Genomic DNA, 18106 nt, shown 5'->3' on the forward strand with positions numbered 1-18106 from the left:
AGGTTTACTGTCCAAACGAGATCACATGGCATTACCTTTCACAGGTGAGACTGGAAAAATACTTTTCATTGTATTTGGTCATTATAACATAATTTTACGAACAGATTTTTCTGACTTTGTGGCTAATATGAAGGATTTTGACAGAACAGGTCAGACAGTCAGGATCAGAGAGGGAGCTGTTCCTTCAGTCTTCAGTTTCCCAGCTCATCTCCACCGGGTAGGTGTATAGTTATAAGCAGTGAGAATTAAATAATACAGTGCCACACTATGATGAACGTTTTTGAACATATGATGAATGTTTTTAACCTTTCTGAATGTGAAGGAATTGGTGATGTATTTTGTTTTGGTATGACGTTAGAACCTGGCCGAACTCAGTTTGGCGGTCATTCAGCTCACTTTATTCAACGAGAGTAGGTCTGTGTGGTGACTCAATAAATAAAACAGTACATTTTTATTTTCATTCACTATTTCCATCATTTATCATATTCAGCCTTGTAGGTTGGTTATTGGTGGGCGGCACGGTGGTGTAGTGGTTAGTGCTGTTGCCTCACAATAAGAAGGTTCTGGGTTCGAGCCCTGTGGCTGGCGAGGGCCTTTCTGTGTGGAGTTTGCATGTTCTCCCCGTGTCCGCGTGGGTTTCCTCCGGGTGCTCCGGTTTCCCCCACAGTCCAAAGACATGCAGGTTAGGTTAACTGGTGACTCTAAATTGAGCGTAGGTGTGAATGTGAGTGTGAATGGTTGTCTGTGTCTATGTGTCAGCCCTGTGATGACCTGGCGACTTGTCCAGGGTGTACCCTGCCTTTTACCCGTAGTCAGCTGGGATAGGCTCCAGCTTGCCTGCGACCCTGTAGAAGGATAAAGTGGCTAGAGATAATGAGATGAGGTTGGTTATTGTGGCCTCAGGTTTTGGTAGCTTGCTACGGTATGCTGACTGATTAGCTTACCTGAGCTATCTATCGCGTATCTGTCGCTAGTTTGCAGTGTACAGGGTATTTCGCACACTATTTATAACCATCACATTAAAAGTTATATATGTTGTTTTGATGCCTGTTTGTTTCCCAAATATATACGTGTGTGTCTTAATGGGTGAATAAAAGGCATCGAGTTAAATATTATTGTAGAAAGGGGCTTTATGAAGTTCAGTCCATTTACTTGCATTGGTTTACGGGGAAGATTTGCCACATCAAATATGGCGGACACTCTGACGTATCCCAGCAACGGGCCACCAGCTCAATGCGGCGTCTATGTTTATATGTCTATGCTCCATCTCGCCTAACCTTCTAAATGTCTCGTAAAATTGTAATGTCCTGTGCATGTGATTGTACAAGCACTAGGGGTCAGTAAAGATAAGCACCTGAAAAGATGTACAACCAAAATCAGAAAACAGGAAATGAAACTTGGATGAAGTTCTTGAAATGTTAGGTCACAGTGCTGTAGTACCAATGAAGTATATATTTTTCCTGATGAAATATATAATACTTCACTGTGGATAAATGAAAAGCCTCACTACTGTATGGTGTAAACAGCACTTTTGCTTATGTGCTTTGTATTAACAACTGGAATAGGCAGACCAGTCCATACTTGTCACAGCTATAGGATAAACAGTAGTTAAAAAAGAAAAAAAAACAACAGTGCAGACATGCATACCTGTTATTTCTATTCCCATGTCCATTTTCCCAGACCCCACAATATTGGTGGCTACACATTCGTACACTCCCTTGTCTGTTAATCTAAGAGGCCTGTCAAATCGCAGTATTTCCTTCTCCACGGTGACGCCGTCTGGTAAATCGCCATCTTTCCTGTGTAATGGACAAATATATTATTGTACACATATTTCTCCTTAACCTGAACAGCAGAAGTTGTACAGAGAGAGGTGGAACACACCATTCAGGATTCAGCAAGCCATTCATTATTTTCAGTTCACACCAATCATGAACTATGCTTTATTTGTACAGTCTCTGAAAATGTAAGGAAGTGTGTGGTAAATGCATGGCATGATGTTTTACACGATATGCAGATACGTTTGCATAGAGACAGCCAGAGAACTGTTCTTTGTTGTGACATTAACCCATTCACCCCCAGAAATACTGCTGCCTTACTGTTAAACAGTTTAAGCGCAGTGTGCCTTACAGTAGTATCTTCTCAAACTTCCATCCTTTCCAAACCCATGTCCACTCATTCACTAGTCATCTAGTGTTTTTCCAACTTTCTCCTTCATCTCTCCCTCCTTCGTGTGAAAATGTGTGTGCTGGTGTTTGCTCCTGACGGTTTCGCGCAAGCTGGAACACGACACGAAGACGCACTTGCTTTGCATTTGCAGCGAGCAGACACAGAACAGGTTCTCCCACTTAGGGTACCTGCTGAAATGTTTAATAAGCGTATGTGAGTGTGTTTGTGTGTTCTAAGACAAAGTTCAATATCTAACTGAGTGAATGTGCTTGAAGGTTGTTATGAGCAATTGCAAAATTAGGAATCTTTTTTATGACATAATTACAAAACGAATGGGAAAAAGGGGGCGGGGGGATCATATAAATGAGGTCTAATGAAAATTCACATCATTGAGGTCATAAAGGTCAATCGACTGCTAATAGGAGAGTTCAATCTGGCGAAAAACATGAATCAATCAGGGTGTGTTTATGAATTTAGATTGAATCACTGACACACCACACCTTGGGCCAGGATTATTGTGGCATGTTGGCAGGGAGAAAACACACACACACACACACACACACGAAACAACAAACAGAGCAGCCTTCTTCGGAAAAACAAGTGGGGGGAAAGAAGTATTACTTATCGAACATTTACTAGTTACTTATCCAAACTCAGTGTATGACTAAAATGAAAGTTCAATAGAGATTTTTCATTTCATGAATCAAAGGCGAGAGTAATGCAATTCTTCTGGCTTGAATTTATACTATAACAATTGCTTCTTACTCATTTGCTTTTCCATATTATTTGTAATATTAGCTAGGTTTTTCAGAACGCCTTATTAGGACAAATTTCTGAAACCTGCCATCAAGAGTGCAATAAAGGTTGTTTTTTAGAGTGATTGTCTAAAGATTTTACCTTTGTGAGTTACACGTGCCAATTTACTTTATTTGCCTTTCAAAACAACATGGGGGGGTGTCATTAGAAAGAAAGCACAACTTTATTCATCACACACTTGTGAAAGTTCCTCTCTGCATTTAACCCATCTGAAGCAGTGAACATACGTGTGAGCAATGAGCACACACACATACCCAGAGCAGTGGGCAGCCATGCTAACAGCGCCCAGGGAGCAGTTGGGAGTTAGGTGCCTCGCTCAAGGGCACCTCAGCCCAAGGCCGTCCCATATTAACCTAACCACATGTCTTCGGATTGTTGGGGAAACCGGAGCACCCGGAGGAAACTCATGCAGACATGGGGAGAGCATGCAAACTCCACACAGAAAGGCCCTTGCCAGCCACTGGGTTTGAACCCAAAACCTTCTTGCTGTGAGGCGACCATGCTAACCACTACACCACCATGCCACCCTTAAAAAAAAAAAAAAAAAAAAAAAAAAAAAGAATAATACAAATACAGACAGAGACGTAGACAGCTGTGGTCATTTACCTGGTCCAGGTGAAATTGTGTGGTTTGGGGTTTCCTCCAGCGTCACACTGGAGTTGCGCACCCTCCAGACCCACATACCAGTTCTCATCATAACCCAAGATTGTTGCATCCGGAGGGTCTAACACACCCACACACACAAACAAAACAACAACAACAACACCCATAAATAGTAAGTATGCACTATCCTAATTTCAACTTGCTTTGCAGTTGCTTGACATAAATTTAACTGACATTAGAGCAAATGTGCTAATAATAATAATAATAATAATAATATCAAAAATAATTTCATAATATTAACACTGCTCCTAGGAACCACACTGCTTAAAACTAATGCAAAACATTCTACATGGCCACACCCAAACGGTGTTTAGATAATTTCTTGTAACTTAAGATGTTAAGACAATGAATCAGACAGAAACTGGGTAGTCACAGTTCTGAGACAGACACAAAACAGGTGCGAGGAGCCAGCCTCTACATGTTAAAACACAGGCTCAGAACAGCTAACTAAATTGAGATAGTATTTTCCATTTGGTAATTTAAGTGCAAAATAGCAGGTTAAGTGTAGGGATGGTAGAAATCTAATCTCTTAATGTAGGTAATTTATTTTCTAATTTAGAGCAACAGATACAGTCTGTAGGTCCTGTCTAAAATGTGAAGCTTAAGTGACTTATGACCAATTCATTGGCAATGTCATCATGTATGAAGTCATGGCCTAATGGTTAGAGAAGCAGCTTTGGGACCAAAAGCTTGCTGGTTTGAGGCCCTGGACCAGCAGGAATGGCTGATGTGCCCTTGAGCAAGGCACCTAACCCTGGGCTGCTGTGGATATGTTGTATGTTGCTCTGGATAAGAGCATCTGCTAAATCAAATCAAGTTTATTTGTACAGCGCTTTTAACAATAAACATTGTCGCAAAGCAGCTTTACAGAATTTGAACGACTTAAAACATGAGCTAATTTTATCCCTAATCTATCCCCAATGAGCAAGCCTGTGGCGACGGTGGCAAGGAAAAACTCCCCCAGACGACATGAGGAAGAAACCTCGAGAGGAACCAGACTCAAAAGGGAACCCATCCTCATTTGGGCAACAACAGACAGCCTGACTATAATATTAACAGTTTTAACAGGTATAACCCTCAACTGTCCTCATGGGGCCGTCCTTCACAGGAGTGGGACGATAAAACTCCGACCAGACACAGGGCACCAGGATGGATCAAGCAGGTCCGAGGGGCAGAAGAGGCCAGCATCTCAATCCCAGGATCAACATGTAACCGTTCAAAAGTTTGGGGTCACTTTGAAATGTCCTTATTTTTGAAAGAAAAGCACTGTTCTTTTCAATGAAGATCACTTTAAACTAATCAGAAATCCACTCTATACATTGCTAATGTGGTAAATGACTATTCTAGCTGCAAATGTGTGGTTTTTGGTGCAATATCTCCATAGGTGTATAGAGGCCCATTTCCAGCAACTCTCACTCCAGTGTTCTAATGGTACAATGTGTTTGCTCATTGCCTCAGAAGGCTAATGGATGATTAGAAAACCCTTGTACAATCATGTTAGCACAGCTGAAAACAGTTGAGCTCTTTAGAGAAGCTATAAAACTGACCTTCCTTTGAGCAGATTGAGTTTCTGGAGCATCACATTTGTGGGGTCGATTAAATGCTCAAAATGGCCAGAAAAATGTCTTGACTATATTTTCTATTCATTTTACAACTTATGGTGGTAAATAAAAGTGTGACTTTTCATGGAAAACACAAAATTGTCTGGGTGACCCCAAACTTTTGAACGGTAGTGTATGTTACATCTAACAAAGACTTGACTACACTAGACAGACACATAATCAGCCTGCATAAACACAGGCAACATTCTAAATGAAACAGACAAGGATGTTTACATCTGTATGTAACATGTACAATGACAACCTCTACAAAACATGACATTATTAAACTCACAGTGCACTACAAGGTGATTGGTGAGTCTTCGTGGACTGTTTAGAGACGGGTGCCAGACCAGACAGTCCAGCTTGCGCCCATTCATACTCCTCAGAGGGTGAAGGGAGTACTGGATGGAGGTGACACTGTTGTCCAGACTGCGATTCTGGCTCTGGCCTGGTAGCTCTGTGTCCCATGAGAGACCCGGTTGAGGTTTAGCCATTGCACGGCATGTGGCAGCCAGCCGAAACGACTGTCCCTCCACTAGAATAATAGGGTCCAATGTGGAGATGGGTTTCGCTGAGGGAAAACACAAGACGTAGAAGGTTTAAGAATTAGTACTAAAATAACATCTGTTATTTTTAATTAAACTTAGCTACATGATGGATATACCAACAGAAACAATTTGGTATTCCTCAAACGATTTAAGTCATGTTAGTGAAAAAAGCTAATTCAATGCATCTTTATTTGTAGAGGATACATTGTATATTATCAATCAAAAGTTTGTACACCTGTACTCATTCATAGGTTTTTCTGTATTTGGACTATTTTCTACATTGTAGAACAATACTGAAGACATCAAAACTATGAAATAACATATGGAATTATGTGGTAAATAAAAAAGTTTTTTTTCAAAAAACAAAACATGTTTCATATTTTCCATCCGTCCATTATCTGTAACCACTTATCTTATGCAGGATCGCAGGCAAGCTGGAGCCTATCCCAGCTGACTATGGGTGAGAGGCGGGGTGCACCCTGGACAAGTCAACAGGTTATCACAGGGCTGATAGAGACAAACAACTATTCACACTCACGTTCACACCTACGGTCAATTTAGAGCCACCAATTAACCTAACCTGCACGCCTTTGGACTGTGAGGGAAACCGGAGCACCCAGAGGAAACCCACACAGACACGGGGAGAACATGCAAACTCCGCACAGAAAGGCCCCCGTTGACTGCTGGGCTCAAACCCAGAACCTTCTTGCTGTGAGGCAACAGTGCTAACCACTACACCACCTTGCTGCCTGTTTCATATTTTAGATTCTTCAAAGTTGCCAGCATTTACCTTGATGACGCTTTGTACACTATTGGCGTTATCTTAACCAGCTTCATGAGGTAGTCATCTGGAATGCTTTTCAATTAACAGTTGTGCCTCATCAAAAGTTAATTAGTGGACGAGTTTCTTGCCTTCTTAATGCGTCAAACATTAAAATAGTAAATAATAAATATAAAAATACAGTAAATAGCTCTATTCCACAACTGTAGTAATCCATATTATGTCAAGAACCGCTCAACTAAGTAAAGAGAAACGACATCCATCATTACTTTAAGACATGAAGTGACTTTTAATTAATAAAAATGAAAAAAAGCCATTGAATTAGAAGGTGTGTCCAAACTTTTGACAGGTACTGGAAATAAATCAAAGTCTGAAGTTCTGTTTGCACAGGTTACAGATTCCAAAATGCATTACAGATTATGATTATAAGGACATTATCATTTTAGTCCAAAGTGAAATTCTTCTTACAGCTCACTGCTTGTCCCTTTTAACCTTGACTGACTTAATGGATGCTCAATGGCCTGTAAGTCAGTTTCAGTTACAGATGATTATGAGGATATGATAACTTTCATGATATTGTCATGGTCATATGCAAATTCCCACCTACTAGCCAGCGCTCCCCTATCACATGACCACATCTTTTTGAACAACTGTCCTCTTCCCCATACATGAGTTCACAGACACCTGCAGTTGGTTAGTGTTGTACTGACTGACAGGGGAATGCGAGTATGCAATCCGTCCTACCCAGAACGGCAACCTCAGGATTCAAACTCGCAATCTCCTGACAACACTGCGAAAGCTTTTCTGTTCTGCCAATCATGAACAATAAGGACAATTGTTTTAAGCTATACTGAAATACTGAAATTCCTTTTATAGCTCAATGATTTTCCTTTTTAACCTTTATTTACTTAATGGCGGCCCAATGAGCAGCCTCTACTGTTGCTTAATTGGAGCAACATTACACAACCATTAGTTCCAGCCCACTAATTTGATTGGACAAGCAGTGTTCTAGTTGTAGGGTGCTTGTCCCTGTTTGCTAGCAGTAGTTTTTAACATTGAAACAGTTAGGGGAGAGCGGGGTAAGATGAGCCAGGGGGTAAGATGAGCCACCCCCTGTTTCTAAGAAACAGTAAACAAATGTGACCATGTGACCACATTCAAAGGGGGGCGGGACCATTTACTTACACTTGTGGAGAGGAGCACCACATGTCAAACTAGGTGAGGGAGATATTTATAAAAATGTGTTTTTGTGCTTTCTAAGTCAATTCCATGTTTGTCCACAGTGAAGGTGATTTAGAGAAGACAAAAGTAGAATAATATTTAGACACATTAGGGTTAAGTTAGTGGCTTTCTAAGCTATGATATGAATGCTAATAAAAATAATTTTGATTAGCCTAATCCCCTTTATTAGCATTTTTCTACAAAATGGTGGCCATGGGGTAAGATGAGCCATTAGATGTGGGGCAAGTTGAGCCACTGGCTCAACTTACCCCATTGGTGGCTGAGCTTACCCAATATGGATGACACTTAAGTTTTCACATTTACTGGTCATATATGACAACAACAACAACAAATAAACAAACAAATAAATAACATGTTAATATAAATAATATGTTTAAAAGGTTTTTAATAAATAAAATAATGCCCTCTGTTATTACAGGTGTGCATGATGCCACACTCATACAAAAGAAAAACAGACAGGGCCGCACAATCCCGTGCAGTTTTGGAGAGAGCCGCAGAGGAAGTCAGGAAAGGCAGGTCTATTCGGGCTGTGGTGAGGGATATGCATTTGGACAGGATGACTCTGACTAGGTTCATTGAAAAGATAAAGAATGGAGAGGTAGAGACAGGTTATACCAAGTTGGTGAAAGTGCATTTCTTCATTGGCCAGATAATCAAATTGGATGTCTTCGAAATAGAGGCAAGATTTCTCAAAAGAAGCCAGTCATGCCATGGCTCTGCAAGAAAGCCAACCTTTGTCTTCAAAGAGAAAGATGAGGCTGTCCTGTCAAGACAGGATATTGTGAAAAAATTGCCCCGCCCCTTTACTGTTGGGGGGACAGCACGGAGGGAGAGGCAAATGGTGTTCCCTTGCAATTTGAACGCTTGGAACATTGAATAATGATGAAATGATTGAATGATTGATGGAATGATTGCTGCATGTTTTAGCAATGTTTTAACCTACTGAAAGAAATAAGATTTTTTGGCACTGCTCTACTGTTTTAGTAATTTCTATAATATAGTATATCTCTCATTCCCTCTCTAACCATCCCTCTTTCTATCTATCTATGCATATCTCTCTCTCTGTCCATCTATCTATCCCTCCCTATCCCATCTCATTCTATCACCTCTCTCTTCATCTCCCCTTCTCTATGCAACGGCCCTATCCCCCACTTGATTGACTTGACTTGATTCATTGATTGCATTTCTAATAATAAAAGTTGTTTACTTTGTTAACCTACCATGTTTTGTGTTGGCTCAATTTACCCCACACAGTGGCTCATCTTACCCCGTGCATGGGGTAAGTTGAGCCACTTGACATTTTTTTTTCAAGAGGTAATATCATTCTAACCATAAGAGCTTATCAATTATTTTTTGCTCAGATAGTAACAGTACACTTTGAAATTTGGTATGGTGTGTAGACTGGAAGCAAAAATGGCTTTAACATGTAGTGATGATGAAAAATGTAAAAAGTGGCTCATCTTACCCCGCTCTCCCCTACTACACTTTCTACAGGTTGTCAGTCAGTCAGTGCACTGCATGGTAACACACACCCAGGACTGCTTTTTTTGGTGACGGAGCAAAAATAAACAAAATATTTGGCCATAATTTGTCTGAAATATCAGTTTGGATTACAATCCTCCAATTTCTGCATCTGTACCTTAACAGTGCCATTTGTGACGTTTCAGATTATCTTTAAACACTAATATTTCATGCATATTTAGGAAATGATTTACAATGTCAGCACTGGGCGTGCACCCTGGATGGACTGCCAGTCCATCGGAGGGCACCATTTATACACCTGTTCATAATTACGGGCAATTTTGAATAACTGATACACCTACTACCATAATTTGGAGAGGTCAAAGGAAACTCACACTAACATAAGGAGAACATGCAAATCCCCACACAGACAGTAACCAGAGTTCAGGATTGAACTGGGGAACCTCAAGCTGTGAGGCAGCAATGCTACCTGACCAACAGAAAATTGTGACTCTGAATATTGCCACACAGTGGATCTGGATTTCTTCCTGCTTATATTTTCTTTGGCCTTTCTTTTGCCCTTTGCTCCATCCCATCCAGGACAGAGCTGCCCAGCTATACCTTTTTCTTTAACAGCCAACTCATAAGGCATAAATAGCTTCAGCGTATGTTGTCACTGGGTTTTGTGTTTTTTTTACTGAAATTTCCATTCACCATGCAGGCATTTCCCCCATTTTCTCCCCAATTTGTTCATCTGCCAGTTCTCACTCCCTAGTATCGCTCCCTCTGGGGAAGGTAAGGGCAAATATGTTCTTCCTTTGAGACATGTGGCACCAACTACTGCATCTTTTCAAACTGCTCTTCATGCATACATCACAGAGCAGCGTAACACACTCGGAATAAAACGCTATCTGCCCTCTTCCACATACATGAGCTCACAGACACCTGTAACTGACTAGTGTTGTACTGATTGACAGAGAAGAGTAATGCCATTTCTCCTACCCAAAAAGCACAGTTAATTTTGTTCTCTCTGCTCCTGGCCATGGATGGCTGTGTCATTGTCAGGACTTAAAATATGTGATCTCCTGACAAGCACACACAATACTTCTATATCAGATATATATCATATATGCTTTGGCACTTCAGTCTTGGACTTGGGGTGGAATGGAAAAGAATATTTGCAAACACTTACTCCACACAGTAAGAGACACTTGAGTCTTTACAGTTCCACTAGGAAATGTAGCAATCGTACAGGTATAGCGTCCCTCGTCTGAAAGCTCTGTGTTGAGGATAATCAGAGCGGAGTTTATTATGGGGTTGTTGTCTTCAAAGCGCACACGGCCCGCGTAAGCAGCAGATTCTAAAACAGGAACAGGACAGGAAAGGAAAGTGAGACTCTGACAGCAATAACAAACTACTTCTTCAACTGGAAGTTATCAGAAAGACTTCTGGCTGAATGAAAACTTGATTATGGAAATGCAATAAAATTCTGATCTTTCTGGTTACAAAGCTGGCAATGAAAAGCATGAAAAAAGAAAGCTACTTTCTAATAACATACAGTTCTTCATTCATCGTTTTAACTATTCTTATATGAGTTATCTACAAGTTGCACTGAACAAAATGTGGCAAAGCAGAAAGGGTAAAGTAAACACTACATGCCCTTGTCAGTTAGTTTTAAGGATGCATTTTTGGTACCTTTAATATGAATCTTTCACCTGGAATTGTGAACGTAGTGTACTTTTTAAAATGATTTGAAGAGGTTTTAAAGGTACACTGCATGGATCTTTCTAGGTTAAAGATACATACTAAAGCTCAAATTTGTACGCTTGAGACTACCTGCTCAGCAACAAGCAAAGGTGTAGTTTAGTACTTTATATTTTTTTTCTAAGCATGAACAATTAAAGCCAAAAAAATGATACAACAAATGCTTTGTACCTAGCTGTCCATCCACATGATGAGCAGTTATGATCTGCTCTTCGGTCCCATCTGGCTTCACATGCATCCATATAACCTGAATGACCACGTCACTGTCTGATGGCAGGAACTTACAGGGCAGAACCACATTTTCTTCTGCTGATGCATATACAGTTGAGCTTGGGGGTTTCACAAATTCTCCTCCATTTACGCAGACCACTACAAGATGGATAGAGAGAGTAAAAAAAAGGAAAGATGATTGAAAAGCATCCTAATATCAACTTTTAAAACAATGTTCACGAATGATCTCAAAAGCAAAAATGGTCAGATATAAGTAATACCCATCCATCCATTATCTGTAGCTGCTTATCCTGTCCTACAGGTTCGCAGTCAAGCTGGAGCCTATCCTAGCTGACTATGGGCGAGAGGCGGGGTACACCCTGGACAAGTCGCCAGGTCATCGCAGGGCTCATCTCATCTCATTATCTCTAGCCACTTTATCCTGTTCTACAGGGTCGCAGGCAAGCTGGAGCCTATCCAAGTTGACTACGGGCGAAAGGCGGGGTACACCCTGGACAAGTCACCAGGTCATCACAGGGCTGACACATAGACACAGACAACCATTCACACCCACATTCACACCTACGGTCAATTTAGAGTCACCAGTTAACCTAACCTGCATGTCTTTGGACTGTGGGGGAAACCGGAGCACCCGGAGGAAACCCACACGGACACGGGGAGAACATGCAAACTCCACACAGAAAGGCCCTCGTGGGCTGCTGGGCTCGAACCCAGACCTTCTTGCTGTGAGGCGACAGCGCTAACCACTACACCACCGTGCCGCCCTATTTTATTTTCTCATCTCATCTCATTATGTCTAGCCGCTTTATCCTGTTCTACAGGGTCGCAGGCAAGCTGGAGCCTATCCCAGCTGACTACGGGCGAAAGGCGGGGTACACCCTGGACAAGTCGCCAGGTCATCACAGGGCTGACACATAGACACAGACAACCATTCACACTCACATTCACACCTACGGTCAATTTAGAGTCACCAGTTAACCCAACCTGCATGTCTTTGGACTGTGGGGGAAACCGGAGCACCTGGAGGAAACCCACGCGGACATGGGGAGAACATGCAAACTCCACACAGAAAGGCCCTCGTCGGCTGCTGGGCTCGAACCCAAGACCTTCTTGCTGTGAGGCGACAGTGCTAACCACTACACCACCGTGCCGCCCTCATCGCAGGGCTGATATAAGTAATATTGTAAACTAATATTAGCCAGCACACTTTTTATGCATAATTTACCATGCAATTGCTCATGAATACTAATAAAAGAATCACCACAAAAGCAAAATCTTTCATGCTGTTGGACTGAGAAGACTACACAAAAGGGTGGTGTGGATGCTGGCAAAAAAAACACACACATAGAACAATACAAAAGGAATGAGTGTATTAGAGGAAGGGTGGAGTTAAAAAACATGAGTGTAGAAGAAATGTAATGGATGAAGGATAGATATGCTGCTCGACTTGTTCAGGTCACTAATTATCTCAGGCTGGTCTGGCAGTGAACACACATGCAGAGGTCAGGATACTGTATAGACTATAATCATCTGATGGTTTAGCTGCAGTTTTGTGTAGCATGTAGTGTCAAGACATAAATTTGATTTGTAAATTTATTTCACATTGAATATCACCTTCTTGGTGATGTTCAGTACAGTGTATGCACCTGATCTGAACAATTATATGAACAAAATTAACCAGAATCACTAAGGGGAAAAATGTTAATTTAATTGCATTTAATCTAAACATTAATGCACACCTTCTAATTAAATGCCTTTTTTCATTGTTACTAATTAAAAGTCACTTCATGTCTTAAAATAATAATGGATGTCATTTTTCTTTACTTAGTTGAGCAGTTCTTGGCATAATATGGATTACTACAGTTGTGGAATAGGGCTATTTACTGTATTTTATTATTATTATTATTATTATTATTATTATTATTATTATTTACTTACTGTTTGATCTCAAACGCATTAAGAAGGCAAGAAACTCATCCACTAATTTAACTTTTGATGAGACACCTGTTAATTGAAAAGCGTTTCAGGTGACTACCTCATGAAACTGGTTAAGATAATGCCAATAGTGTGTAAAGCGTCATCAAGGTAAACGCTGGCTACTGTGAAGAATCTAAAATATGAAACAGGTGGCACAATGGTGTAGTGGTTAGCGCTGTCACATCACAGCAAGAAGGTTCTGAGTTTGAGCCCAGCAGCTGACAGGGGCCTTTCTGTGTGGAGTTTGCATTTTCTCCCCGTGTCTGTGTGGGTTTCTTCTGGGTGCTCTGGTTTCCCCCACAGTCCAAAGACATGTGGTTAGGTTAACATGGGGCAGCCATGGTCTGAGGTTGGGCTGAAGTGCTCTTGAGCGAGGCACCTAACCCCCAAATGCTCCCCAGGCACTGTAGCACAGCTGCCCACTGCTCTGGGTATGTGTGTGTGCTCATTGCTCACATGTGTGTGTTCACTGCTTCAGATGGGTTAACTGCATGCAGAGGTTAAATTTCGTTTTGTGCTTGAGTGTACGTGTGACAAATAAAGGCTTCTTCTTCTTCACAATGCCTTGCACGAATGGGGAAAGCCCACCACATGATGAATGACATAGTATCTTGAATTGGGTCATGTTGAAGCAGGCAAAAATAGCAGAGAATTTAGGGCCACGTCACCTTAAATTCACTAATTGTTCTATTTAAAAAAAAAACTAATAAAATTGGAAGTCTGTGATTTGAATTCAGTAGCTTTCATCCACTAAAAAATAATTGGGTGTCGGGGAAAATTATTTTTATGACCTACACTTGAAAAATCTGAAAGGCAGTCTACCTTTAAAGGAACTTAGTAGCAGTGTATTTAAGTTACCTTTAAAACTAGCCCTTTAATTTAAGTACCTTTACTGAACTTCATTAAATATGAATGAATGAATTCATTAAATACACTGGTAACTTTAAGACCCTTTATTGGTGTTCTTAAAAGTAGCAGTGACTTTAAGTACATTTAACTGTTAAATTTAGTAACTGTAAGTGACATCTTAAATGTTCTTTTTAACAGCGTTTTGTTATCTTTAAGAAGTCATGGAAAGTCACTTAAAGTTAGAGGATAATAATTCTTAAAGTTATCAGTAAATACACTGAAATGTAACATTTTGTAAGCTTTTAGGATACTTTAAGAATATCCTGAAGCTGTTGATTTGTCTCGTGAATTTTCTGCTTCACTGCATCATTACCACCAGCTAGAACCAGGAATCTGAAGTACATTCTTTTCATGTTGAACAACACGTGAGACACAAAAATTAACCTGAGACCTTTCGAGAAGCGCTGTGCTAAAAGACTCATGACACACATCATGTCTCAGGTTACATAGCCTGTTTACTAAAGTAAATTCTGTAATACATACAAATTAGTGTCTATTGGTCAATGGTGGCGGCACGGTGGTGTAGTGGTTAGCGCTGTCGCCTCACAGCAAGAAGGTCCTGGGTTCGAGCCCCGGGGCCGGCGAGGGCCTTTCTGTGTGGAGTTTGCATGTTCTCCCCGTGTCCGCGTGGGTTTCCTCCGGGTGCTCCGGTTTCCCCCAAAGACATGCAGGTTAGGTTAACTGGTGACTCTAAATTGACCGTAGGTGTGAGTGTGAATGGTTGTCTGTGTCTATGTGTCAGCCCTGTGATGACCTGGCGACTTGTCCAGGGTGTACCCCGCCTTTCGCCCATAGTCAGCTGGGATAGGCTCCAGCTTGCCTGCGACCCTGTAGAAGGATAAAGCGGCTAGAGATGATGAGATGGTCAATAGTAAGTTACTTTACGGTAATTCTCAGTTGTACAGAACTTTTTAAAGGAGAGTCACTGGATGGTATGTAACACGTGAGGTGCAACACCCGCTTTTAAAAGATACATCTGTACATTAGGCAATGTAGAATTCCCCATTGTTATGTTTTAACATGAGATATTAAACAAACCTTTGCCTGAGAGTGTTAATTATTTTTGCTAATTTATTTAAAACTGCCTGGACTTTTATATTTCTTTTAGTACCAAAACTCATTATCATGTCGATCTCGTTAAGTCCTTTGGTTTAATATGTATAATAGTTTCGGCCCAAATTGTCACACACTCTTGTTCCAAGCCCACATAAATTACAGTACAAAGTGTACTTCTGCATTTGCTCAAGCAATACCAACTGTTCTATTCAACTGGAGAAATAAGGGATGGCCAACTCAGGTCCAGGAAGGCCACAGCGTTATGGAGTCTAGCGTCCTATCTGATTCAGTTCAGAGGATTTTAGTATGAAGTGAGTGAAAATACAAAGATCTGTAGGGTTCTGTCTCTATGAAACCTAGTTTTGATACTCTTAGCTTAGGAGGATGTTAAAAAGAGTTTCACCAACTTAAACTGACATTTTAAACAACAGAATTTATGTGAGAAGTCTACTGATAAACCTGACATTACTGAAATAGTCCACATATTGTGAACGTATAACGCTCCCCTACACCCCAATGTGGATACTGAATAGTTAATAAGCCTCTCAACTTCCTCCTCAACATTCCCTCAGTGTTCATTCCATCCACCCATCCATTTTCTGGGTGGGCTGGAGCCATTCCTAGTTGACTTCGGTAAGAGGTGGGGCACATCTAGTCCATTGCAGAGCTGACACACAGAGGAACAGGCAGCCATTTACTCTCACATTCACACCAATAGGCAATTTACAGGAACTAGTTGATCTAATCTGCCTGTCTTTGGACTGTGAAGGAAACCAGAGCACTCAGAAGAAACCCAAACAGGCAAAAGGAGAACATGCAAACTCCACATAGAAGGGGTCCAGTCAACTGGCAGGTTTGAACCCAGAACCTGCTTGCTGTGAGGGGATAATACTAACCACTGCACCATGGTGCTGGCCCCTCAATGTTGCTACACTTAAAGGAACAGTCCACCGTACTTCCATAATGAAATATGCTCTTATCTGAATTGAGACGAGCTGCTCCGTACCTCTCCGAGCTTTGCGCGACCTCCCAGTCAGCCAGACGCAGTCAGACGCGCTGTCGCTCCTGTTAGCAATGTAGCTAGGCTCAGTATGGCCAATGGTATTTTTTGGGGCTGTAGTTAGATGCAACCAAACTCTTCCACGTTTTTCCTGTTTACACAGGTTTATATGACCAGTGATATGAAACAAGTTTAGTTAAAAAAAATTGAAACGTAGCGATTTTCTATGCTATGGAAAGTGCGCACTATGACAGGCGTACTAACACCTTCTGCGCGCTTCGGCAGCGCATTGATACGGAGCTCAGATATCAATGCGCTGCCGAAGCGCGCAGAAGGTGTTAGTACGCCTGTCATTATAGTGCGGACTTTCCATAGCATAGAAAATCGCTACGTTTCAATTTGTGTAACTGAACTTGTTTCATATCACTGGTCATATAAACCTATGTAAACAGGAAAAACGTGGAAGAGTTTGGTTGCATCTAACTATAGCCCCAAAAAATACCATTGGCCATACTGAGCCTAGCTACATTGCTAACAGGAGTGACAGCGCGTCTGACTGCGTCTGACTGACTGGGAGGTCGCACAAAGCTCGGAGAGGTACGGAGCAGCTCGTCTCAATTCAGATAAGAGCATATTTCATTATGGAAGTACGGTGGACTGTTCCTTTAACCCTAGTAAAGAACAGCTTATTTTTGCATTATCATCATTCCTTTGACTTGGTGTGTGTGTGTGTGTGTGTGTGTGTGTGTGTGTGTTTATGATTAGAATATATGACAATTCTGACCAGGTTGGGACATTTGTTTAGTACAAAAACTGCAGCTTTTATTTGAAGGTTAAAGACTGAGATTAAAAGAGCCAAAATAGGTTTGTGTTGAGATGTATTGTTATTTAGCTACAGTAATATATAAATCTAAATATCCAACAAAGTAGTAGTGTGTGTGTGTGTGTGTGTGTGTGTGTAGAGAGAGAGAGAGGTTTATTCATTCTGTCACAATGATTTCTGACAGGCTTGTGGAGGAGCTGATCATCAGAACCAGTTCTTCCTGAAAGATCAGACAACTATGGACGTGTTGTTGGGTGCCCAATGCTTAAGCAACAAGTTAAAAAGCCTTAAGAAAGACAAAACAACACAATTGAATACTTACACCAATTCCAGATAAGTAAAATCCTCAAACAACTCAACACTGCCATAGTCCACTTGGATTTTCCTCCTTACACGAAGTCTCAGGTGTCAAGGTGTATTTCACACAAATACATAAGTCATTGGGAAAAAACAAAACAAAAACACACACAAAAGCTGTGGTACTCAAACTGGATAATCCAGAATTTTCTTTAAAAAAAAAATAATAATCCTTTATCAGTTCTGTATTCACCCCAGTTTTCAAAGTGTTTGCAGTAGTGAAGACCAAAACAAAAGTCACCAGGATCCAGCCACCGTTGCAATATAAATTAATCAGAAATGTTCGAACACGTTCAGTCCTCTGTGCCAGGAAAGCTTTGTCCTCTGACATAAAGTTAGATCAGTGTCAAGATGAAATATGTGAGAATAAATCAATCCGTTCTGTAGATTTTCATTCAGATTCCTTTTAAAGCGTCTGACTTTAAGCTTGACTTTAAGCTCAGGACTCTAAGACACCTGTTGTCCCGACTCACCTCTCCTGTGCTTCATAGGTGTGTGTCAGACTGTGTCAGACTCTCTCTCTCTCTCTCTCTCTCACCCACCCACACACACACACAAACTTATTCAATTCAATTAGATTTATTAGCATTCCCCTTACAAGTCACAGTATTGTCAGAGAACTGAAATGCCAGAAATTTTTATCCAAACAGCCAGAGAAACAGAGTAAAAACAAATGCACATAACAAATAATGACTTAATGAAAATGTT

The 18106-nt window shown here is 41.0% G+C and overlaps 1 protein-coding gene across 1 annotated transcript in view; it reads right to left on the reverse strand.

Moving 5' to 3' along the window:
- nectin4a (nectin cell adhesion molecule 4a) overlaps nucleotides 1–17906 on the reverse strand; it is a 37949-nt gene extending 20043 nt beyond the window's left edge. Inside the window, exons 1-6 of the mRNA XM_060934087.1 lie at nucleotides 17364–17906; nucleotides 11217–11414; nucleotides 10474–10641; nucleotides 5542–5820; nucleotides 3592–3709; nucleotides 1648–1799 (exon numbers count right to left, since the gene is read on the reverse strand). Of these exons, the coding sequence (XP_060790070.1) occupies nucleotides 1648–1799; nucleotides 3592–3709; nucleotides 5542–5820; nucleotides 10474–10641; nucleotides 11217–11414; nucleotides 17364–17409 (961 nt within the window). The 5' untranslated portion in view covers nucleotides 17410–17906. The remainder of the gene's footprint in view (nucleotides 1–1647; nucleotides 1800–3591; nucleotides 3710–5541; nucleotides 5821–10473; nucleotides 10642–11216; nucleotides 11415–17363) is intronic.
- Between the last annotated feature and the right edge of the window lie 200 nt (nucleotides 17907–18106).

This window comes from Neoarius graeffei, chromosome 1 (assembly GCF_027579695.1).
Source record: "Neoarius graeffei isolate fNeoGra1 chromosome 1, fNeoGra1.pri, whole genome shotgun sequence".
Lineage (NCBI taxonomy): Eukaryota > Metazoa > Chordata > Actinopteri > Siluriformes > Ariidae > Neoarius > Neoarius graeffei.